Source organism: Haliotis asinina, chromosome 2, assembly GCF_037392515.1.
Source record: "Haliotis asinina isolate JCU_RB_2024 chromosome 2, JCU_Hal_asi_v2, whole genome shotgun sequence".
In the NCBI taxonomy this organism is placed as follows: Eukaryota; Metazoa; Mollusca; class Gastropoda; order Lepetellida; family Haliotidae; genus Haliotis; species Haliotis asinina.
The window spans coordinates 97,737,609-97,763,162 of NC_090281.1; the positions used below are offsets into that span (position 1 = coordinate 97,737,609).

General features: G+C 40.4%; 1 protein-coding gene across 1 annotated transcript; it reads left to right on the forward strand.

The window, feature by feature from the left end:
* Positions 1–364: 364 nt before the first annotated feature.
* LOC137272143 (uncharacterized) lies at positions 365–25,263 on the forward strand. The gene is made up of 7 exons (XM_067804497.1): positions 365–575; positions 2,683–2,796; positions 3,187–3,414; positions 13,835–14,027; positions 14,323–14,441; positions 14,736–14,895; positions 25,128–25,263. The coding sequence occupies exons 1-7, from the start codon at positions 365–367 to the stop codon at positions 25,261–25,263; spliced, it is 1,161 nt and encodes a 386-aa protein (XP_067660598.1).
* Positions 25,264–25,554: the final 291 nt, after the last annotated feature.

Consider the following 25,554-nt stretch of genomic DNA (forward strand, 5'->3'; position numbering starts at 1 on the left):
ATAAATTCAGTATGGACATCAGCTGCTGAGTTACTAGGCAGTGAGACACCAAGTGCGTCCATGCACACTCAGAAAGAAGTGCTATCTAACCTGATGTCAATTAGTTCTGTTGTGTTGGTTAGAAAAAGGGGATACATACATACAGATCAATTTAACTCGTTGTATGTAGCCCATAGTTCCCTATCTAGAATTACGAACATCTGTTTCGTGAAATTCATTAAATCCAGATGTAGAAAGCCACGTAACTGTACAACCATGTGACAGAAATCAGATGATGTAACTACCACGATACACCTGGGCAATTACCGAAAGTATAAATGGGATCCCTGGTAGATTCTTGTCAGTAGTTGCTTGAAGACTCAAGATGGCGTCTTCCTCCAACTGCTTGCTGTGTCTGTTCCTGGCCGTCCTTGCCACACAAGCACCACTCGCTATAAAAGCTCAGTCTAATGCGAGTTGTCCACAACCAGGTCTTCTTATCGAGAAGCTTGTGAACCTCACCACAGCACTAAATAACATTAACAACAGTTTACTTTCTATCTCCGATCTCATAGAAGAGCAATGTCCATGTGTGGGTAAGTGACAAACTATAAGGTGCGTTACAATGAGATTAAGTATAGACGTGAAATATGTCGGGATGTCTAGTGAAATGCTTGCGTTTATATCTGTCCCATTTCATGGTTACGCTTAAATTAAGCAGTAACATATACCTGTATGACCTACCATAAATGGACAAAATCCCATCATAATTCAGTACAGTACATCGACCAGCAAATTGTGGCCCAGTGGTACGATATGTATTCTCTAATGGAAGAGGCTTGCCTCATTAGTGCGTTGAAGGATACGTGTGTTACGAAACTTCATACGTCAGAGAAACAGTAAATGATCTGAGTTACATATATGCAAACAGGGAAACTGAAGTCATGACATGTTTCTATTTGAAATTTCACACACTATTACAATTTCTGGGAGCACCAACAATTTGCATACAAAGAAGAACACCGTAGCGTCCGAGTAGTCCAATGACTGGAAAGGGTTGCACATTATTATGCTTCTTGTCATGCTCATTATATATGTCAAAACCTGGACATTGTCAGGTTATGACATGCATCTTCTCTTTTGTGGATAACAAAAGCAGTATTTCATCTATGAACCGAAATATCGCAAGCAGAAATTCCGCCACGTATCATGGCCATTTTGATTTCATTTGTTCCTATCCAATTGGGCCGTTCAATTATTTGACGTTTGAAAATTAAGCGGCTAATAAATCGCACTACAGAAATTTATTCTGGGACAAGGGGCAATGCCGACCGTCCTTGTCAAACAGAATAATGCTCGTCCTCACACGGATAACGTAGGTGTAGCGTTCCTCTAAGAGCACACACTGTTGAAGTACCACTTTCATCTGCTAATTCGGCGGAACTCTACACTTCAGAGGCCGCAAACATCCCAAGGTCACTTGGTCTTAACTTCTGTCCTCACATAAACCAACACTAATTATTAAATGCTATCCATGCGGTTAAAAAAATACAATATCAGCAATGTGAGAGGACACTTACTTGGACACCATGTTTCCATGGTATTTGTACTGCCAGTGTAATTTGTCCTGCCGGTGTAATTTGCACTGACACGTTATTTTGTTTCTGAGAATTTCGATGCAGTAATATGTATGTATTAGTAAGCTTAAGGTTTGGAATTCAGATGTGAACTGTACGTTCAGATGTCTACTAAACTCACTATCTCAACATCCAAAAGTAGCGGAAACGGGCACAAAATGATATGTTAACGTTACTGGTTTAACATTTGACTTGGATTTTATTGTGTGAAACCAGCGGTCACCTTGGTATAAATCTCTATGGATTTGTATGATCTTGGTGTCGATGCCTGAATTGTCTGATCCTTTCTGGAGTAAACACCTTTCTGTGCAAACTACTGCTGAGTGTAAATGTAACAAATAAACAATTCTATAAGGGACTTCTACAGAACTGGGTGATCATAATCTCCCTAATGTCAGGTCAAGGCGGATCTCAGGAAACCACTGATCACTTTTCAGGTTGAGGAAAAGACAGAACTGTTTGACTTTAATGACATTAGTATTTGGAGATTATGCAAACTCTAAGTGCCAAAATGGGAAGTGAATTGATCTTTCCAACCAGAGTAAACTTACTGTGGCTTTTTCTGAAAGAGAAATCAAAGGCCACCATTGGAAATATACGAAAAAGAGGTCCTGAAGAATATTATACCATGTAGTTTCAAATTATATTTTGGAGTAACGTTCAGGAAGTCAACGCTACCTACCTTACTTGTTCATTATCGGGTAGTTAAGGATAGACTTGCAGGCTCATGAACGCATTCACACATCTTACAACCAAACGTCTAGTTGATTCAACCTATTTTGGGTTTGCTAATTCAATGCTTTAGAGTATTCCAACTGGAATTTGCAGGGTCATATACAGGGATAGTTCATTCACTGCGAGCCATCGATGCCATATATTCTAGGATTTGGTTGCCCTGACGTCCTGTTCTGCTCAAGTTGATTTCACAAATACTGCCCCAAAATATTGCCTGAAGTCGGTGCATGTTTCCCTTTTCTTGGGTTTGTGCTTAACGCCACACGCAGCTGTCGTACAGCTATATGGCTGTATGTACGCTACATGTGACAAGTTATTATTTTTGTTTCAGATAATTCCTCTGCGTGCTTCGAAACGCGATTCTCAAACTTTAAAACTGCTTTGGACGAGCTTATTGGTGATGTATCCAACGTCACCAGCAGCGCCCCTTCAGACTGCCCTGATCGTAAGTTCATATACTCGAGTGAAATGATAATATTGGAATGATAATAAAACTAAGGTACTTATTACCTGGTCATGTCTTGACCGGTTTGTGCCTTGATAAGAAGGATTCAGGTAGAAATGGATGCTACATGTTTGTACGACGTTGAACCCCATTTCACTAGACCTCACCTTCTACTCTTTAAATGTGTTCAGCAGATCATTTCAACCTCGAAGTTAGCAGATCCACAAAGCCCTGAAAATACGTATGGTCATACAAACAGTTGCTATTTCTGACCTAAGAGATATATTGACATTTTGCAGTGTGTGTTTACGAACCTTTGTGTTTAAGATGAGATGCAGTTAGACTGTATGCTGTCTGGTTGACTTTATCTTGTTTACATTATTCCTCAAGGTACCGGAGCGGTGTTCGTGGCTACTTGTGATGGAACTGATGTTGCCGTGGTGGACCCCAACGGAGTCATCCAAAACGGCTTCAATACCGAAACCAATGTAACTGGATGGGCTTTTTACATTAACAACGTTGGTACCTATGGATTTGACTACTTCAGGAACGATCCATTTGAAGTTCGGTGTCGGCCGACACCAGATGGAATGGAAGTTCTACTAGGCAGTGCCAGTGGTATACAAATGATATTTCGTTTTTATATTGTAACCCCTCTTGTCTAAATGTATATGCTGAATGATGTACGATCAAGTATCACGATTGAAGGACAACTCGTCACGAGTTAGTGTGTAGTGTTCAACATATCAGTGTACTATCACGGAATGGCTAGCTGCCTTACTGGGGTGGGTAATGTTAAACATATCAGTGCAGGTTGATAATATGACCTATGGCTGAGATTAACATTCAGTGAGGGAAGTTGTGCTTTGGGGATGCATGTGCAATGGATTAGACCGCTATAGAAGCGTGCCCATGTTGTTAGAATCTGAAATTAGAATCTGATTTTATTCAAAGCTATGTTCTGGGAGTAAACCAGGTGAAGCCATTCATTAAGTCTGCACACATTTGTGGAGAAGCTTTCTAAAAGGTCACTGCATTTTGTATATATGCAGTGTGTGGAAGAGAATAGAAATTCAACGGATTCCTTTGCCTTGATGAAGTCAGTTGGTCTTAAATGTGTAATAGTGCGCTTCGTTTTCGCTGCTCAGGGCCAGTCACTAGCCACTTGCAATCTCCTAATGTTATTCATGGAGATCATATGAACATGACTGGCCACACTTTAAGTGGGAACCCTTCCATACCACAAACAGCATATCGTAAGAGACATGGTGACATAGCTCAATGCTTCTACTATCGTCCTCGCCTCGTCCTGTTGCTTTCTCTGTGAGGTCCATCCATGGTGCGTGTCACATACCAAAGTAACCACAACAGAAGAATAGTTTGTTTTGCAAAACTTTATTCCTCCCCTTAAGATATAAGTAACCCCAATACCTATACTAAACTAATTCTACAGGTGCAAATACAACTAACTAATCTAATTACCTAACCTAGCTACATATACAGTTCTGTCTACCACTTATATTGCTAAAGTTCTAATAATACTACTACTACTACTAACTACACTAAAATCCTAATACCCTCACTAATATAGATAATGATTACATATAATCCCAATCAGAAACTAAACAATTGAACTAAATAACAATAAAGGAATTTGCCACTCAGAGAGAACACTTTCTCTTTACAATGTAATCAGAATGTCAGTGCACTTTGGTTCCACTTGGTGACGTCATGGTATTTGTGTGGTATCCCTCACACCCAGGCGATGGTTTCCCTCACGGAGTTTAAGGGGCCTGTGTAATGGTTGATGGCTGTGCCATCCACATCTCACATTACTAGGAGATACATGCTCCTTGTACAATAGGGAAGACCCTTGTCTGTCTCCTTACAGGCGGAGATAATACCCCTCTCCTTACTTTAAGGATAACCGGCCAGTTCCGGGACAGCCAGCCAGCGTGAGATGCAATCCCATACAAAAGTTGAACCCATACAGGTGAACACAGTGGTGATTCTGGCTGACTGTGCAGATTACTACCCTTCCTCACTATTTATATTGACCTCCCATACCCAAGCTACTCAACACCTCTCTATTGTTTACAAATTAACACCCCAGCTCTCTGGCCATACCTGGTCACGCTTCCCTGAACATAACCCTGTTCCCATAGTATTACCGAACATAATCTAACAACAACTCCCAACAATATATAACACACTCTAACAATACCATACTACATCTATTTACAGTACCATAAACTAATTATATAAACGAAATCATCTGTGATCTTGACATCACTCCCCTCTTCAAGTAATTGTACACAAGTACAATTATATATTACACTCAAGATCACATTTAAGTTTGTTTTAATGCATAAATATCATAAAACACAATTGTCTAAATGTACAATAGCACAGTAATACATAAGAAATAACTGCTGACAAATAATCTGGATATGCAGAGAGTACATTATTTACACACTGCCATGCACATAGTATGACTAGGGTGAACACCGGCTCAAGAGATCAGCCCCAACATTCTCACTTCCTTTGATTGCACGAATTAGAAATCTGTAGGGTTGCAAAGTCAGGGCCCACCTCATCACTCGTCCATTGGTCATTTTTGCCTTGGTCATCCATATTAAGGGCTGATGGTCAGTCTCCAAAATAAATTCTCTCCCATACAGATATCTTTCTAACTTCTGTATTGCCCACACAATAGCCAACCACTCTTTTTCTATTGTAGAATACGCTCTCTCACGATCTACTAACTTCCGACTCACAAACAATATTGGAAATCGCTCACCTTCCTGTTCTTGTAGCAGTACAGCTCCGATTCCAACGTCAGAAGCGTCTGTTCTTACCAAGAATGGTTTCTTCAAGTCGGGTAGTTTCAAGATAGGAAAACTTGACATATGGGTTCTTAACGTAGTGAAAGCTAATTCCTGGCTTTCTGTCCATATTACCTTGTTTGGCTTTCCTTTCTTTGTGAGATCAGTTAGCGGAACTGCTATGGCTGCATAGTTTGGGATAAATTTCCGGTAGTACCCGGTCAGTCCCAACAACGCTCTCACTTGTTTCTTGGTTTGAGGTCGCTCCACATTTAGGATCTTTTCTACATTCTTTCCTTCTGGTCGAATTAGACCACTACCCACCTTGTGCCCTAAAAAGTCCAGATGTTTATATCCCACTTTTACCTTTGAAGGTCGAGCTGTAAGATGGAATTGTCTTAACCTCGTAAATATTGCTCTCAGACTTACCATGTGGTGTGACCAGTTCTCAGTTCCTTCTATGATGTCGTCTATGAAGTTGTCTGTATTTGGTATGTTGTGCAATACTTGTCTCATCAGTCGGGAAAATACTGCAGGTGCATTAACTACTCCAAATGGCATCACCTTCCATTGGTATAATCCATCAGGAGTTATAAATGCTGTCAGTTCTTTGCTACTCTCTTCCATTGGAATCTGCCAATATGCTTTGCTTACATCAATTTTGGTAAGATATTTACAGTTCCGTAACCGTGCAAAGATGGAATCAGCTAATGGAATTGGTTCGGCATCAAATACGGTCACCTGATTCAGTTTGCGAAAATCGGTACAAAATCTGTAAGTCGAGTCAGGCTTCTTCACAAGTACAATGGGGAATGCATATGGTGACTGAGAAGGTTCTATCACCCCCATGTCTAACATTAGCTGTATCTCCTTAGCTACAACATCTCTCATATGATGAGGAAGTGGATAGGGCTTGGATCGTATAGGCTCATTACATGTCAGCTTGATCTTATATTCCATACAATCTACCTTCCCTGGTAAATCACTCAGTACATCTTTGAATTCACTTATGAGCTCCTTCACCTCATTTTGTTGCTCCTCTGTCAAATCTTCAGAAATGTCTACATCCTGATACGTTTCCTTAGAAACTAAAGAAGGTGAAGCTATGTCTAACATACTCACCTCTTCAGCCTTGACATCCACCAGACCAGCACTGACATGCACAAGTTGAGCTATGCTGACGTCACATACAGCTGTGTCCTTGACCTCCTCTCTCTCAATGTACCTTTTCAGTAGATTGGCATGATAGGTTTTAATCTTGTTACCAACCTGTATTCTGTAATTGCCAATGCCAAAGGTATCCAGTATTTCATATGGCCCTTTCCACTGCAGCAACAGTTTGTTTGAATCAGTGGGCAACAGAATTAATACTTTATCACCAACCTTCATTTTTCTTGGCTTGGACTTCACATCAAAGAACTTTTTGTATTTACATGCTTTCTTTAGAAGTTCTTGCTGTGCTACGTGAATAGTCTCCTCAAGACGGTTTTGAAGATCTAGCACATACTCATATGTGGTTCTTACCTCTGGATTTGGTATATCTCTTGTCCAGATTTCCCTCAGAATCTGTACTGGTCCTCTCACAGTGCGTCCATATAAGAGTTCAAATGGGGCAAAACCCAAACTCTCTTGAGGTACCTCTCGGTAAGCAAATAACAAAGCAGGTACATACCTGTCCCAGTCATTTGGTCGTTCTGCACACATCCGTTTCAGCATCGTCTTCAAGGTTCCATTGAACCTCTCCACTAGGCCATTGCACATTGGATGATAAGGGGAAGTAGTAAGCTGATGTATGGACAATAGTCTACTTACCTCCTTCATCACGCCTGACGTGAACTGGGCTCCCATGTCTGTTAATATCTCCTTGGGGATACCAACCCTACTGAATATCTCGAACAGAGCTTCGGCAACATATTCCGTCTCTACTCTGGGTAAAGCTACTGCTTCTGGGTATCGTGTTGCATAATCAACCACCGTCAGTATGTACCTATTACCCTTGTCTGTGACAGGATACAATGGACCAATCAAATCAACAGCTACCCTCTCAAATGGCACTTCAATTAATGGCATTTGTCCCAGTGGTATTTTCCTTACCTTTCCCTTCGGCATGGTACGTTGACAAATATCACAAGACTGAACATGTCTTCTGACATCACCAATTACTCCTGGCCAATAAAACTGTGAGATTACCCTATCTAGAGTCTTCTTGATTCCAAGATGTCCACCCATCAGTGCTTCATGACATACCTTCATTACCTGTGTGCGCAATCCAACCGGTACTACTGCCTGTACAACTTGTTTACCATTGTCCATTTTATTGGAAGTATGCTTCCTATACAGCATATCATTCTCCACAAAGTAAGAGGAAGTACTATGTCGGGTCTCCCTAATCTTACCTTCTTCCACTAATTTTCTTATTTTGTTCAGACTTGAATCCTGATGTTGTAGGGATACGAACTCACCTCGACTCAGTGTCAACCCAACAGGTTCCAATGTCTTCAAGGGTTCCATGCCTACTTGGCGTACTCTTCTCTGGCTCCTTGTCTCTACAGCACCTACTGTTTTAATGTCCTGCTTATCCCACATCAAGTCTGGATCTCCTGGCTCTCTAACTCCGGGAATATTGCCTAATATTAAGTCACAGATTGGTGTGTCCATACATGCTGCTCTCACCATACCCGTGTAAAAGGGCGTATTTACAGTAATCCATGCTACCGGAAGTGTCAAGATCCTGCTATCTGCTAATTTACAAGATTGTGTTTCTGAAGTCAAACATGCATCTTTTACCATTGACCTCCTCACTATTACACCGTTACATCCCGTGTCTCTAAGCACATCTACTGGAGTGTCGTTTACCTTTCCCTGATAAAATGGCATGCGGTGATCTTTGGTAAGCACACTCCCTGAGGCTACATCTGCTTTAGTAACCTCCTCTGAAGTTGCTGCATCACCATCTAGAACTTCATGTATGCAGGGCTCTACTTTTGTGTTATCTGGATGTATTAGAGACATGTTTGTGTTGTCTTCACTCACCTGGATACTTGCCACTTTAAACTTGGGTTTCTTGCACTGTGCTGCCAAATGCCCAGTTTGATTGCAGTTGTAACATGTCCTTTCCTTAATAGGAACAAATTGTTTGGAACAAGTACCATGTTTACCTGATGCGCTACCCTCGACTATTTTCCCTTTGGAAACCTGCTTGTCAGTTTGACCTGGAATAACTGGTCTATTGTATCTTCCATGACTCGTACCTCTAGCTTCTATAAATTGCTCTGCTAGTCTAGCCATTTCCATCGCGTCTTTTGGCTTTCTCTCTCTCAAGAATATACCCAGATCCCTTCCAGTCACATTCAAAATCTGTTCACGCAGCAGCAAATCTCTCACACCTTCGAACGTCTTTTGTGTACCACTTAGTTCAATCCATCTGTTGAAATAGTTCTCAATTCTAACTACAAATTGTGTGAAAATCTCACCTGTTTCAGTTTTAGCAGTCCTAAATTTCTGATGGAATCCATCCTCAGTCATTTCATAGCGTTTAAGTAATGCAGTTTTAACTGCATTGTAATTTTCAGCCTCAAAGGCATTAACCGGGAGTATACTTCTAAAGCCTTACCTTTCAGCAGAGTACACAGGTAAGCTGCCCAATGGGACGGGTCCCAGCCTTGCGCTGTAGCTACACGTTCAAACCTTTGCAGATATGCATCAATATTGTCATTGTGGTCGTCAAATGGAGGCATTTTAGGCATCTTGGGAATGGCTGCCGATCTATTCTCTCCTACCTGCCCTTCTTGATTTCCTGCCGCACTCTTTTCTAACTTGGCTAGTTCTATTCTTTCATTTGACTGTATTTTACACTTTTCTTTCTCCAATTCTAATCGTTCTCTCTCTCGTTCCCATTCTAACCTTTCTTTCTCCTTTCTTTCCTCCAGTTCTAACTTTTTAATCTCCCGCTCCCTAGCTCTTTCCTCCCGTTCGAGCCTGTCCTTTTCTTTCTCATTCTCCAACTCCATTTGCTCTTTCACAAACACTCTCAAATCATCTTTCTCATACCCTAAACTCTGACCCAGTTTGATAAGTTTGTCAATGTCCATAATTGTCTGTATGAGGGCAAAGCAGGGTACACAAAAAGTCAAACTGTCTGGAATAAATAGGGATCCTACCAAGAATAAAACCGGAGGTGATTTCCCATATATCCCAATGTTCAAAATGTTCACGACGAACCAATGGCCTTAACTGACCAATAACCACAATACACCCTCCACCCTTGAATTCCAAATCATACACTCAAGGACGCAGAAGTGGTGCCGTATGTTCTAACCCTTCTTTATGGACACAAAGATTCTGCAGCGATATACAATCAACAACGCTACATCAAATGCGCTACAGAACACAACTAGGGTTCCCTTTGATAGTGACAAATAATCTAATTATCCCACCGCTGCCACCAAAATGTCACATACCAAAGTAACCACAACAGAAGAATAGTTTGTTTTGCAAAACTTTATTCCTCCCCTTAAGATATAAGTAACCCCAATACCTATACTAAACTAATTCTACAGGTGCAAATACAACTAACTAATCTAATTACCTAACCTAGCTACATATACAGTTCTGTCTACCACTTATATTGCTAAAGTTCTAATAATACTACTACTACTACTAACTACACTAAAATCCTAATACCCTCACTAATATAGATAATGATTACATATAATCCCAATCAGAAACTAAACAATTGAACTAAATAACAATAAAGGAATTTGCCACTCAGAGAGAACACTTTCTCTTTACAATGTAATCAGAATGTCAGTGCACTTTGGTTCCACTTGGTGACGTCATGGTATTTGTGTGGTATCCCTCACACCCAGGCGATGGTTTCCCTCACGGAGTTTAAGGGGCCTGTGTAATGGTTGATGGCTGTGCCATCCACATCTCACATTACTAGGAGATACATGCTCCTTGTACAATAGGGAAGACTCTTGTCTGTCTCCTTACAGGCGGAGATAATACCCCTCTCCTTACTTTAAGGATAACCGGCCAGTTCCGGGACAGCCAGCCAGCGTGAGATGCAATCCCATACAAAAGTTGAACCCATACAGGTGAACACAGTGGTGATTCTGGCTGACTGTGCAGATTACTACCCTTCCTCACTATTTATATTGACCTCCCATACCCAAGCTACTCAACACCTCTCTATTGTTTACAAATTAACACCCCAGCTCTCTGGCCATACCTGGTCACGCTTCCCTGAACATAACCCTGTTCCCATAGTATTACCGAACATAATCTAACAACAACTCCCAACAATATATAACACACTCTAACAATACCATACTACATCTATTTACAGTACCATAAACTAATTATATAAACGAAATCATCTGTGATCTTGACAGTGCGACCCTGAACATATCTAAGATGTCATGGAAAATCATAGGCCCATACTGAGTCTCAGAAAATGTCTTGCCAACAAACAGGATCTTGTTCTCTTTGACAAATTTAATGAACATGTGTATACCATTGAAATGTCTGTCTAACACCAATGTGATTGGCAAGATTCAGGGTAATACTCTGGGTAGTATAGAAGGTTGCAATGTTGGGAAGTCTACATTTCGACAAGGGGTTCGACAAGGCAGCGTTTCCTGGGGAAAGCTCCATTCGCTGTCAGGCCTACTATGATGGAATGACAAGATGCCTTTGCTGGGATGGGAAATGTTCAGCATATCAATATATTATCGTGGAATGACTAGCTGCCTTGCTGAAATGGGTAATGTTCAACATATCAATATACTATGGGGTTGGTGATGGTCAGCATAATATGTATTATCAAGGAACGGCTAGTTTGGGTGCTGGAGTAGGTCGTGTTTAGACTATTGAAGGAACACTAAATGTAACGGCCAAACTTGCATCGTGTAGTTTTTTCTTTAGCGGTTGGCATTAACTAGGTGCTATGGCGGAGTTACGTGCCCTACGCGCACGTGGTTTTCGTGCTGTCATGGCTGCGCCCATGCTCGCTGATGTTTTTTGTTTGCCCTTTAAAAATTATGCCCAAGAGATGCCGTCTCATACAAACAGTAACTATTATAATATTATACATGCAATAGTATTTCTATCATTAATATTTTCATGCTGTAAGTTAAGGAAAATAAGTCTTTTTCTGGTTGTTTATCATATATTGCATCGCTGTAAGTTCGCGATGTGTAAACAATGTTCAGTTAATTGGTAAAGTTCATTTTCTGGGTTCAAATTATGTTTGTAACATATTACATAGCCTTTTGGTATAACATCGTTTATGTCTTTGCATTTTGGTGAAAGTTTTTCTGTAAAGTTTATACTTTTTGTCACAAATTCCAAGATTCCGTAAATATCTTATAATTTCATACAATCTTTATCTTCCTGAGAAATAAGCAAAATGTTTCATTCTTTTCTGTCATATATAAGGTTAGGAAAGGCGTTGAAATATTTATTCCACTGTAGTTTTACATTATATTTTCTATATTGCATAAAGCAATTAGAGCTTTATTGGTAAAATTGCATAAGGCAACATCATTACTTTATTCAATGTTTAATGAATATATTTGTAGTGTTTTCATAAGGCAATATTTTGTAAGTATTATACCAGAAATAATTATACATTTCATGGCAATATTGTATAGGGCAATTACATATTTATCTTGTAGATTACTGGTATTTATAGTATTCCCAGAAATTATTGAGAATCATGTTGCGTCATGTAACTCATTACGTTTATTAACTTCTGGCGTTTTACTTACATAAACATGTTAAAACATCATCCTTTTACAGTCTCAGTCTTGTTTTAGTACTTTGTTAGACCTCCTCGCTCAGCAATGCATGCCTGAATACGCCTAGGCACACTACCCATCAAAGTTTGTAGGTAATCGTGTGACAGGGTATCCCAATATTGGACCACCTCGGCTTTCATATCTTCAATATTTCTCAGTCCCTTTTGGTTTATTCTGTCCTTCATGGCTGTAACTGGGCCAGTCTAAAACTTGAACATTTTCGCCCGACAACCACTGTTTTGTGTAGCGCGCAGTGTGTTTTGGGTCATTATCATGCTGGAAAATCCAATCATCTTCATACAATGTTTGTGCTGTCGGAAGAAGGTGACCATTTAGAATGTCAACGTATCTTTCTTTTGTCAAGTTTCCCGTGAAAACACACAATGGCGTCACACCGCGAGCCGATATGCCACCCCACATGTGAAACTTCGGGCTATGTTTTGGTCGCTGGTAGATAGGTTTGACAGTATCTTTGGTCCAAATTTTCACACAATTAGGGAAAAGCCAAACAGAACTTTCATCCGAAAAGAAAACATTATCCCAATCTTGATTTTCATGAGCCCGACACCAGTTTAAACGTTTTTCCTTTTGTGCATCTTTCATCAACGGCGAGGGAATTCCACGTTTTTTCACCCAATTAAGTCTCTGTAATTCCTGCCTAACTGTTTCATTGCATACCCGAGGACTTCCTCTGCTAATCATTTCATTTCTGATGTTCTCAGCACTTTTCAATTTGCCCCTACTCACAATCTGCCCAAGTCTTCGGCGATCCACAACACTGAATTTCCTAGGCCGACCTGCCCCTGCTTTGTGCTCCATCCCGGTTCCTGTTTGAATATTCTTCAAAGTTCTGTATACTGTAGACAGAGGAATACCATGTCTACAAGCTAGCACTTTAGCATCAGCCTCACCCCTTTCAAAATCATCTAGAATGAGCTTTCTTTTCTCTCTTGCTGTAAATTCTGCCATGTCAACACAGGAAGCCGTCTACTCAGACAAGGGAGATAACTCTTGACGTAATGAGCTGCCTTCTTAGCCTTCAAGAGTTGTCTCCCTTATTTAGTATGCATAGTGCACAGTGAAAGCCCTTTTTCCAATCTTAGCATCATTAGAAAAAAAACAAAGATTTTCTCAATAATTTCTGGGAACACTGTACATATTGTTCATCATAAGTAAGAATATCTGTTTATTTTTTAAGTCAATCTGTATCAAGCTGTAAGAATTTTTGTGAAGTTGTATGAATCTGTACCAAGTAAAAGTAGAAGAATAAAATCAAGATGAGGTAAAGTTGCACTGGAGTCCTACACTAAATGTCATAACAGAAATGGGTAATTGGGTAGATGGGATTTATGTTTTGAATGATTTGACGTGAATGTACATAATTTAAATATTTCGGAATTGTTCTTTCAGATGATCCTTTAACAACGTCAGCAGTGGGAAGAGGCATTTTCTTTGATCCTGACACAGGGAACGATTATGTCGCCATTACTTTCGACAATGCGACCCTCAATGGCATCTACTGCTTCAACAGGACCGTTTTTCCAGTTATTACCTTGCTCTTCAGTTATAACGGCGACATCGGAGGAATTAGGCTTGATGGCGGGTCTGTACACATATAGACCAGTAGATATACCAGTGTTAAAACAGTCCTTTTCTGAAATGATGTATGATCTTATTACTGTATACAAGTGCATCAGGAAGGTTCCATGTGATTTAACGGAAGTGTTGCCTGTACATGAACAAATGTCCAATATACTCAAGTTGACGAGAGGCTTCCTTCTCAATGTGATTGTTCCAACGTTTAGCGTTACGTGCTGACAGATTTGAGTATTTTGAAACTCAGTATCAGGAAGTTGACATGTCCAAATATTGTGCCGTAAATTCTTGTTTTCCTGCAGCTTCGTGTACATAATTGATGGTGGGAGGATTTTAAGACGACGACTAAATGGCACTGATGACTGGGTCGAGATCCTGTTCCATTCCGCAAACGTAAAAAGCTTTGACGTTCTCGATAATGGTATGTATTATTTGTATCACAAATAGTTAACGTCGCTATTTGTTTTACCTTTCCAATGAATAGCCACTATCATAATCAGACATAAACATTTGAAATATATAGTTAACTCACTTTTTCAAGAGATAAACCATCGAAGTGCTGTTCTTATCTTCATTCACGAGTTGTTTTCTAAAATTACTATCTAAGGATACTGTTTCGTGTTGACTCAGCACTGAAATGAGTGAGTGAGTGAGTGAGTAGAAAGATGCATGGTTCTTCAAAATTTACACAATCAATTTCATTTATCTACCATAGGACAAGTTGTGTTTACCGACACATCTGGAGCCGTGTATATTTATCTGGGCCAACAAACATTCAGGCAGCTGAAGAGGCCAACCAGAGACGGCAGCTGCGGCTTCTCCTGTGCAATCAACCCCTGCGATTCGCTCATCTACGTCGCTAACATAAATGATCCGTAAGTTGAAGGTTCCAGACTGAAAGCGTCAGTGCATGCGTGAATGGGTGAGTGAGTGAGCCACTTGTATTTGTAGAAGACACCAGAAATTCTCTTCACTCATCGTACCCATGTGCAGAATTGAGTTCGGTTGTAATATTGTGTCGATGGAAAACTGTTGAAGGATTATGATTATGATTACTTATTTTGCTTAAATGCTTTGAAGGTTGCAGTCGCATCTTTTGTAGAAAGTGTCAGTATCAGGTGTAGATATTCTTAAACGGAACCACATCCTACAAATATAGACTCATCATGATTATCCAGGCTACAGATTAGGTATAGGGGCTTAGGTGTGAAGATGAGTGAGTCTCTTTTTCTTAGTTATAACTGACCTTCCATTGATATTCGTCTTACAAACACAACACAAATAACCCATGATGGATGTTGACAATCCTGTGTTATGACCAAGTCAAAACTCGACAGTTTCTAAAAGAGGAATCTTTTAGAACAAACCCCACCAGACTAGTATTATTACGTATGTTACATTTGAGATTACACCTTCTCAGTGAAAGTTGGTGCGGCGGGATAGCTTAGTGGTTAGAACGTTCTCACGTCATGCCGAAGACGAGGGCTCCTTTTCCCCTTTGGGTGAAGCGCATTTCTGGTGTCCCTCGCCGTAATATTGCTGGAGTATTGCTGAAAGCCTTTGAAGGGCATTTAGAGGTGAAATACATAACAATGAAGATTTTATGGATATCACCTTCTTTATTATGAGAACACAACGTTTCGGAGTTAATGCTTACTCCTTCATCAGGTGAATGAGAATGGGGTACAGAGCTATATTTATATGTACAGGTAAAACAATAACAAAGAAACAAGTGGAATGAATTAACGAAAGTTGAAAGCCAGTATAAACAAGCACTGATAGGAAGCCGACAGTTATGATAACAATGATGGAAGCCTATGGTAATACATTACAGATGATATGATATGTTTACATAACACAGATAGGGGATAAGGACGATGTACATGATTGGGGATAAGGATGGAAGCCAATGGCGATACATTACGCATGATTGGATGATGTTTGCATAACACATGATTGGGGATGAAGGATAATGTACATGATTACATGAGGGTTGATGATGTACAAACACAAGTTGATAAGGATGTACATGGGTAGATTGGCTATACATTGGCCCACTGTTGTGTAAACACTAATGAATTACATACATAGAATGTACACAGATAGATAAGATTAATTCATCAATAAGTCCCAGGCACTTGGTAGGTACACTCCTTGGTCACGTTTGATTGCTGGTTTCTGTCTCCGGGTCTCGATGATCTCTTGTAGTTTCTTTGGCACCAGTTGTTGTTGTCGGTAGAGAGTATCCTAGTGTCTTCCCATCGAATTGAATGTGCAGGGTTCTTGAGAATGTGTTCAGAGATGGCCGATTTCTGGTCGAGTTTGCTGACGGAGGTCTGGTATTCCTTCATTCTGGTGTTGATTGGTCTCAGCGTTTCTCCAATGTATAGGTCGCCACAGTTGCAAGGGATCTGGTAGATGCACCCTCTCTGGTTAGGGTGTTCACAGCTGGGTCCTCTATCGTTGGCTTTTAGATAGGTATTGATGGTCTTACCGATGGAGAAGGTGACATCGATGCCTGTACATATAAATATAGCTCTGTACCCCATTCTCATTCACCTGATGAAGGAGTAAGCATTAACTCCGAAACGTTGTGTTCTCATAATAAAAAAGTTGATATCCATAAAACCTTCATTCTTTTTGCTGAAAGCGGCGTAAAACTGAACTCACTCACTTATAACTTCTACTACTTTTTTTAGTTGAGTCCCACCCGGGTTTCAAACCCACACCCTAACAGCCAGGCACGTAATCACCTGCACACAAAGTCTACAGCCTATTCCGCTGTCAAATATATATGCCTGAAATGTGCTTCTCATTATATATTAGATCATCTCTGGTTTTCCAAATATACCTGCATTTGAGGTTTTTGTGTTTTTAGGGACTGGTTTTACTTTTCGTTAGTAAGACCTCTTCCCAGATTTGACTTTGCGCAATCATCACTTCCTAGCGCTATACGAACATCAACATTCAAATGGTATATATGAATGCAAATGTTTTCCCACCTAGCAAGACTGAAACTACAACCTCTCATATTAGTAGGTGTACCACACGGCCACCGCGCCGACGAAGAAAGTTAGATTGCATTATCTATTTATAGTTACAGTCATTAAGTCGAGTTTATCAGCACTTCAGTTATTGTTATGTAGCTTCATTAAATGATGATCTACATTGTAATTACCCATCATTGACGGTATATATGTTAGAGAAAGCACGTCTGCTCGGTTGTTGATTTCCCCCAACCTCCGGTTTTACATTGTCTACCAAAACCTCGGAGGCGTGTTTCCTCCTATACATAACAAATGTTACATTTTTCCACTGGCATTTTTAAGTTACTTAACTTAACTCATGGGCAAAATAAAGTCAACACTTTTTAATTTGAACTTATGGCACGGTTGTTCAAGTTGGTTATCTCGGAGATTTTGCAAGAGAAGAGAACTGGTATGAAAACGTAGGGAATCGGTGGCCATACATCTAAGGTGACAGAAAACCACCAAGAGAGAGATAGGACCATAGCTTTGAGGCAGATCAGCCCGACAACAGCCATAATGCAAGGGCCTTGAACTGTGCACGTGGTTCCAGCGTTACCTGCAGACTGGGAGCACCCAAGACAGGCCCAAGACCTGCAGACACGGGAGGACAGCTATCCGCGTACCGTTCATCTGCGCAACCGGCCATCACGGAAACGGCGGCAACGGTTCTAGGACATGCCATCACTCCACGTACCGTGGTATGATGTACGTGCAGCATGTATCAGAGCTAGACGTCCTCTGCATGTAATGACATTGACCCAGGAACATCGTCGTCATAGGTTACAGTGGGCAAGGTCTGGTACATAATTGGCAGCGAGTGTTTCTTTACAGGCTATGGTCGATTCACTGTGTTCCATAATGACGGCCGCGTGCAAGTATACCGTACCGGCGCAAGACTAGAGCCGAGTGCATCCTTTTTGAGGAGGCGGTGAGTGAGTGAGTGAGTGAGTGAGTTTAGTTTTACGTCGCACTTAGCAATATTCCAGCTATATGGCGACGGTCTGTAAATAATCGAGTCTGGACCAGACAATCCAGTGATCAACAACATGAGCATCGATCTGCGCAATTGGGAACCGATGACATGTGTCAACCAAGTCAGCTAGTCTGACCACCCGATCCCGTTAGTCGCCTCTTACGACAAGCATAGTCACCTTTTATGGCAAGCATGGGTTGCTGAAGGCCTATTCTACCCCGGGACCTTCACGGGTCGGAGGCGGTGAGATGGTGTGGGGAGGAATTTGTGGAGATCAGCGTACACTATTGTCGTCGTCTGTGGAAATTTGAATGTTCAGTGATATAGAGGTGACATTCTTCAACCCATGGCAATAACATTTCTTCGCCAACAAGAACAGGAAACACTCATGCAGCACGACAACGCCAGGGCCACCACCGGGCAAATTGTTCAGAACTTCTTGAACGTCCAAAATATCCAAGCACTTGCATGGTCAGCATGCCCACCGGACGTAAAGCACTTGTGGAATAACCTGGATCGCCAGGTGAGAAGACGACCACGAACCTCCCAGCGAACCGACTATAACGTGCAGACGCTCTCCGGAACGAGTGGAATAGTATTCTCAATGACGCCATTCGTCGTCTGGCGACATCGATGAGACGGCGAGTTTTGGCGTGTATTGCTGCCAGAGGTTGTCACACACGTTACTAAGGATGTGTATGCGTGACCAGGGACTTGAAATGACTGACACATGCCATGACTGACCCTTGCTGTCTCTTTGATCATGAGCTCTTCTATTCCCACCTCTCTGTCCATTAACTCTTCAACTGTGATGAGTTTCACATGGATACTGCTGGTGCATTGTCCCAAATGCTGGCTTCATTAAATGTACTATACCTTAATAACATTGCTTGTTTTGCATTGAGTTGATCAATCATTAATAATGGTGTTCACTTTCCGTTTAGTTTAGGCACCCGTGGCGAGCCACCTCCTCGTGGTGGGTGATGGGTAACGCTAAGAGCTCGCCGACACCCCCCTAGTGGACCCTGGGGGATATATGGTCCAAAAACCCGTTTGCCGTGGGTTGCAGCCCTGTGTCGGCGGAGGAAGGGATCCTGGTGGTTGAGGACAATAGGAGCTTGCAACCATGTTCCTGTTGCTCAACACACCACTTTGGCCCTGACCTCGCCTAGACGGATAGTCGAATGATCCCGGTTCGACCAATCGGCTGGTCATGCCAAGCCCTGTGCATGGGATATTATTATATTTATCAATGCACAGATATTATTTGGAATTGTTGTAACTTTGGACTTGGCTTTATCATCTAAAACATTTTTTATTTTGAAATATGTTCTGAAATTTGCCTAGAGTCCTATGCCAGAAGGCGGTGGCTAATGGGCCAATCTGGTGGAATTATTTATCTTTTAATTCTTCTGCTGGAGTATATCATCCGAGTATGGAGGCCCGCTTGCTTTAGCATTGTCCTTGTGATACTCCGTGGTGGGTTGGGAGCTCGGATGATGAACCATATTATCTTAACCATGGCTTAGGAAATACCACTACCAAAAAAAACGAAACGTCCACTTGATATTGACCCTGTTGATACTGACCAGAGACCGTCTGCATCGACTGAATATTGGCCACGTTTCATTGTGATTGAGACTCCTGACAAGACACCGTTAAAACTGAACCCCTTTGCTGTGCCCAAGGGTATTCAAGGTATCGCTGGGGAGGTGAAAAACATCAGACGCTTGCGTTCATGTGCCCTGCTGGTTGAATGCGGGAAAAAGCAACAAGCAACGAACCTGATGAACATGAAATCTTTCGTTGGTATTCCGGTCACGGTCTCTGCTCACAAGACCTTGAACACGAGTAAAGGTATTGTGAGAGATCGTGATCGATTGTTTGATGATATGTCGGACCTTGATATGGATCTGAAATGAAGGATCAAGGTGCGCTCTATGTCAAGCGCCTTTCAACTCGGAGAAACAATCAAAACGAATACATACCTGTTTACTTTTTCATCTCCAAATGCACCCAAATCAGTGAAGGCAGACTACTGTAACATTCCAGTTGATACATACATCCCCAACTCGCTAAGGTGTATTAAATGCCAGGTGTAAATACCTGCACATTGTCTGTTGTGTGTGCTCACTGTGGTGAGAAGACACACACAACAGAAGATTGTGACAGTGATTATAAAACATGCACCCATTCCTCAGGCGACCATTCTCATTTTCTAAGCAATGTCCTATTTGGAGAGAGCAAATGGAGATCAATAAAATAAAATTTACACAAAATATCTCTTTTTCCGAGGCCAAAAAACTGGTAAAGAGATCTGATCTTCCAGAAAGTTATGCTACAGTAGCAAAAACATCATCGGGGTCCAGCTCTAAAACAACATCAACCACAGGCTGCCAAACTACATTGACTTGGGTAAATTGCGATTCTCCACAGCTTTTGTACCCAGCTATATGATCACAAACTGAGGAATCACTTCCTAGTACCTCAAAGTCTTCTTCTGATAACAAATCATCATCTCAGTCACACTCAAAGTCTCAATCGACAGTTGATAGTCAACAGACGGTGAAAAGTAAACCTAAGCCAAAGCCTGATGCCTCAAAAAAACAAAGTGGCAGAGATCCTAAAGGGTCACAGAACAAAATTCAATTGTTCAATAAATACGGGTCTCTTGAAGACATGGACGTTTCTGAAAACGTCCATTCTAGGGCACATACTAGTAGCTTGTCGCCCTCCAAAAGAGTGCGGGGTAGATCCCCAACAAATCCCCCCAAAATATAGTTTATTCCAATAATATTGTACAGTGGAACTGCAGAGGATTGAGGACTAATTTACATGAATTACAGCTATTAGTCCAAGATTTTACACCTTCAGCCATATGTCTCCAAGAGACATATCTAGAACAAACAGATACATTTGGCCTTCGTCAATTTAATGCATATAATTGTTTTTCACCTCCGGGTGACAGAGCCACTGGCGGATCATCCATTCTAGTCAGACAAAACGTTATTCAAAGCCCTGTTTCACTTAATACTAATATGCAGGCTGTTGCAGTGAGAATTACTTTACATGTAGCGTTTAAGCTATGCTCACTTTACATTTCGTCGTCTTCGACGTTTGCCAAAACCGATTTTCAAGTTATATATGACCAACTCCCGAAGCCCTGTATTATAATGGGAGATTTAAATGGGCACAACCCACTCTGGGGTAGTGTAACTACAAACGCTAAAGATAAGTTGTTGGAGGACTTTTGTTCTGACAATGATTTATGTATTTATAATGATGGTTCCAACACGTATTTACATCCTGGTACAGGGACTTATTCTGCTCTCGACTTGTCACTCACAAATTCAGAACTACTAAATGAACTTGAATGTCAGTCCACGATGACCTCTGTGGAAGTGGCCATTTTCCTACTATACTAAAATCTGTAACTCCATCTGATGTTCCTCCATCATCAAGGCGGAATTTTAAAAAAGGCTAACTGGGCTTTATATGAAACACTGTGTGTGGAGAAACTTAATCCTAAACGTTTTATTGACGTTCCTGATGGTATTAAATGTTTTCTGAACATCTGCAGTTCCACATATTCGAAAACCATGGTTCAGCGATGAATGCAAACAAGCTAGGAAGGCAAGGGAAAAAAGCAGATCATTATTTCCGTCGTCATCCTATGGTGCATAATTTAAATAAATTTATAATTTTAAATGCTAAAGCGCGGCGTACTTTTAAACAGAACAAACGCCAATCTTGGCAACATTATGTATCCAAAATAAATTCTCGGACACCCATGTCCAAGGTATGGAACATGGTCCAGAAAATTAAAGGTAAAGGTACTAAATCTAGTGTCCATCATCTTAAACATGGAGATCAATTACTTACTGATAAATCAGATACTGCGAATAAACTAGGCGAAACAACAAGAAAAGAAAACTATTAATTTCAATTCTGATAATGGGGAAGATTATAATGGAACTTTTTCTATTCATGAACTCCATACTGCCCTTGATCAAGCTCATGACACTGCTACTGGAGCTGATGACATACTTTATCAACTCCTGAAGCACTTACCAGTTTAGAGACGCTCTTATCAATTTTTGATGATATTTGGACTTCCGGGAAATTTCCTTCTTCATGGCGTGATGCCATAGTAGTACCCATGCCTAGACCTGGACGTGATCATACGGATCCATCCAATTATCGTCCGATTTCATTAGCTGTGTTTGCAAGACCTTGGAACGCATGATAAATAATCGACTTGTTTGGTACTTGGAAACAAATAACCTTATAACAGATATACAATGTGGTTTCCGTAAAAACAGAAGTACTGTCGATCACTTAGTGCGTTTAGAATCATTTGTGAAAAACGCGCTGATTAATAAACACCATGCTTTGTCTATCTTTTTTGATCTTGAGAAGGCATATGACACAACCTGGAAATATGGCATTCTTAGAGATTTACATGACTTTGGCTTGCGAGGTCGTTTGCCTGAATTTACAGCCAAATTTTTAAATAGCAGACAATTCCAGCTCCGCGTGGGTTTTACCCTGTCTGATCATTACAATCAGGATCAGGGTGTGCCACAAGGCAGTATTTTGTCTGTCACTCTTTTTAGCATCAAGATCAACAGTTTATCACAAGTTTTAAACGATTCAATTGATGAATCGTTATTTGTGGATGATTTTAATATTTCTTGTCGTGGTAAAAATATGCATACCATTGAACGGCAATTGTAGATGTGTTTAAACAAAATAAATAAATGGTGTCTTGAAAACGGCTTTAATTTTTCTAAATCCAAAACTAACTGCATACATTTTTGTCGTAAATACAAACCACATAAAGACCCTGAACTATCTCTAGATGGCACGCCGATTAAAGTTGTGAAGGAAGCCAAGGTCTTGGGTCTAATCTTTGATTCACACTTAACGTTTTTACCGCATATTAAATCACTTGAAACTAAATGCCTGAAAGCACTTGACATATTGAAAGTGGTGTCCAGTTCTAAATGGGGACGGGATCAATCTACCCTTCTCCATCTATATCGATCACTCGTACGTTCTAAACTTGATTATGGCTACATCGTATATGGTGGAGCCTGTAAAAGCAACCTTAAACTTCTTGATTCTTTGTCTTGGTTCTTTCCGAACTTCACCTATTGACAGTCTTTACGTTGAGGCCGATGAACCATCTCTTGCACAACGCCGTATCAAATTATCTTTACAATATATCACAAAACTACACTCTAACGAATCTAACCTGCCTATAACTGTGTCTTCAATCCTCTTTATGAGGATTTGTATAGCAAAAAGTCTTCTCTTGTTCCACCTCTTGGGCTCAGAATAATACTGCTGCTGCTGGTATTGAGCTGGACAATATAGCTCCTTTCCGTCTTCTTTCCTCTCCCCCTTGGCAGTTGGTTAGGCCACGGGTTGACCTAACATTACCTACATTTTAAAAAAAATCTGAAACGAATGAATTACAGTATAAACAAGAATATAATCAACTGAAACATACATATAACGATTACAAATCCTTATTTACAGATGGATCCAAGGACGGTGGCGCAGTTGCTTGTGCCACTGTCACTGGCTCCAGAACAATATATTCTAGATTACCAGACTATAGTTCTATTTCTAGCAGAAGCTAACGCCATATTAACAGCTCTTAAATATATTCAAAGACACCCGAAACGTAAACAGTATATAATGTATTCCGACTCTCTTTCTTGTCTTCAGGCTATTAAAAATCTTTCTTGTAAACATCCACGTTTAATTGAAATTATTGAACTGTATAATACTCTTGCTTCTGGCCAATACGACATTGTCTTTTGTTGGTTACCCAGTCACGTAGGAATTTCTGGCAGCACTCAACAAATCTGTGACACCACTTCTTATTCCATATTCAGATTACAAAGCTTGCATTAGAACGTATATCCGTGATCTGATGCAGAAGAAGTGGGACAGTCAAGTAGGTATCAATAAATTACATGAAATAAAACCGTGTATTGGTTACACCTACTTGGGTTGTCAGTCCAGATTTGAGGAGGTCATCATGCGACGATGTCGTATTGGCCACACAAGATATACACATAAATATTTGCTTAAAGGTGAGGATCCTCCGTTTTGTATCAGTATTTTAATTCACGAACTCTGAAGGATCTTTTTAATAACACAAGCTCTCATTTAATCATTGCATTTTTAAAAGAATTAGATTTATTCACTGAATTGTAAATAGATAAATGTTTTATTATTGGAAGTTTAAATTCATAACTGTGCTTGTTTGTGGCTGTACCCTCAAAGAGGGTTGAAGTACTGTAAAACTATTGTCCCTCTGATAGGGTACCTAAATCCACAAACATTCAAAGTAAATTCAAATTTTCTACGTTTTTAATCGTAGCATAAGTGTTTTTGTTTTATTTGCATGGCTAGATTTCCCAAATTGCTGACGACTGAGGGGATGATGTAAATCCAGCTAGGCTCCATGTAGATAGCAAAGGTACTGTAAGTCCCCATGGTCACTAGTATGGTGATCTACCTTCAGTTGTTAGCAATCTATAGCCCATTTTTATCTTGTATTGTCCTCTATAGATAAATTGTTTTGGATATAGGTACTAGTTTTATATTCTCATCTGTGATATTCTAGTTGTTTTACTGTCCTTCGTTGACAGGTTTTATATATTTCATTTCAGTATTAAATGTTCTCGTCACGATATGGCTGAGATATTGCCGATGTGACGTTAAATATTAACTCACTCACTAACTCACTTTTAGTTTAGTATTGTGTTCTTGACGATAAACTTGATTTCAGAGGATTACATGAGACAAGCTGGGAAAGGCATGACGAGATGAGGCAATGTATGATACCCGACATGTAAAATGTGAAGTTAATCGGAGTGTCTGAGTAACCGCACGTTTCAAATCTACTTGTTAAGGACCTGCACTGTGAAAACCATTATACGAATTCTTTTAGATATATTGTTTTCACTCATTTGGCGAATTTCATAAAGATATTCATACATTGTGGTAAACCACATATCTAGCTAGCACTGCATATTTGAAAAATTCCAATGCATCAGGTTATCCAACCGAAGACTTCTTCTTTCAGGCACCTGGAGATCTACAATGCTACCACGTTTCAGCTTGTTGGATTACTGACCTACACGATGTCGAACCCGTCTCCATGCCCATCTGTTGCGTTTGATCCAACTTTGTGGTATGAATTTGTCAAAATGAATCAGTAACGGAAGAATGCAACATTGCAACACAAACAGAAGTGCAGCTGTGAGTGGATTTACGCCGCATTTAACAATATTCCAGCAATATCACGGCAGGGGACACCATAAATGTGGCTTCACACATTGTTCCTATACGAGGAATCGACGTGACGAGCGAAAGAAACGTATCAAGTAACGAGATATTGATAGATATTGAGCCAACATTCTCCATAAGTTAATTTGATAGTTTCCAATATATTATTGAAATGTTAGATGTATTTGTAAATCAAATGCCAACATCTTTACTAAAAGTAACAA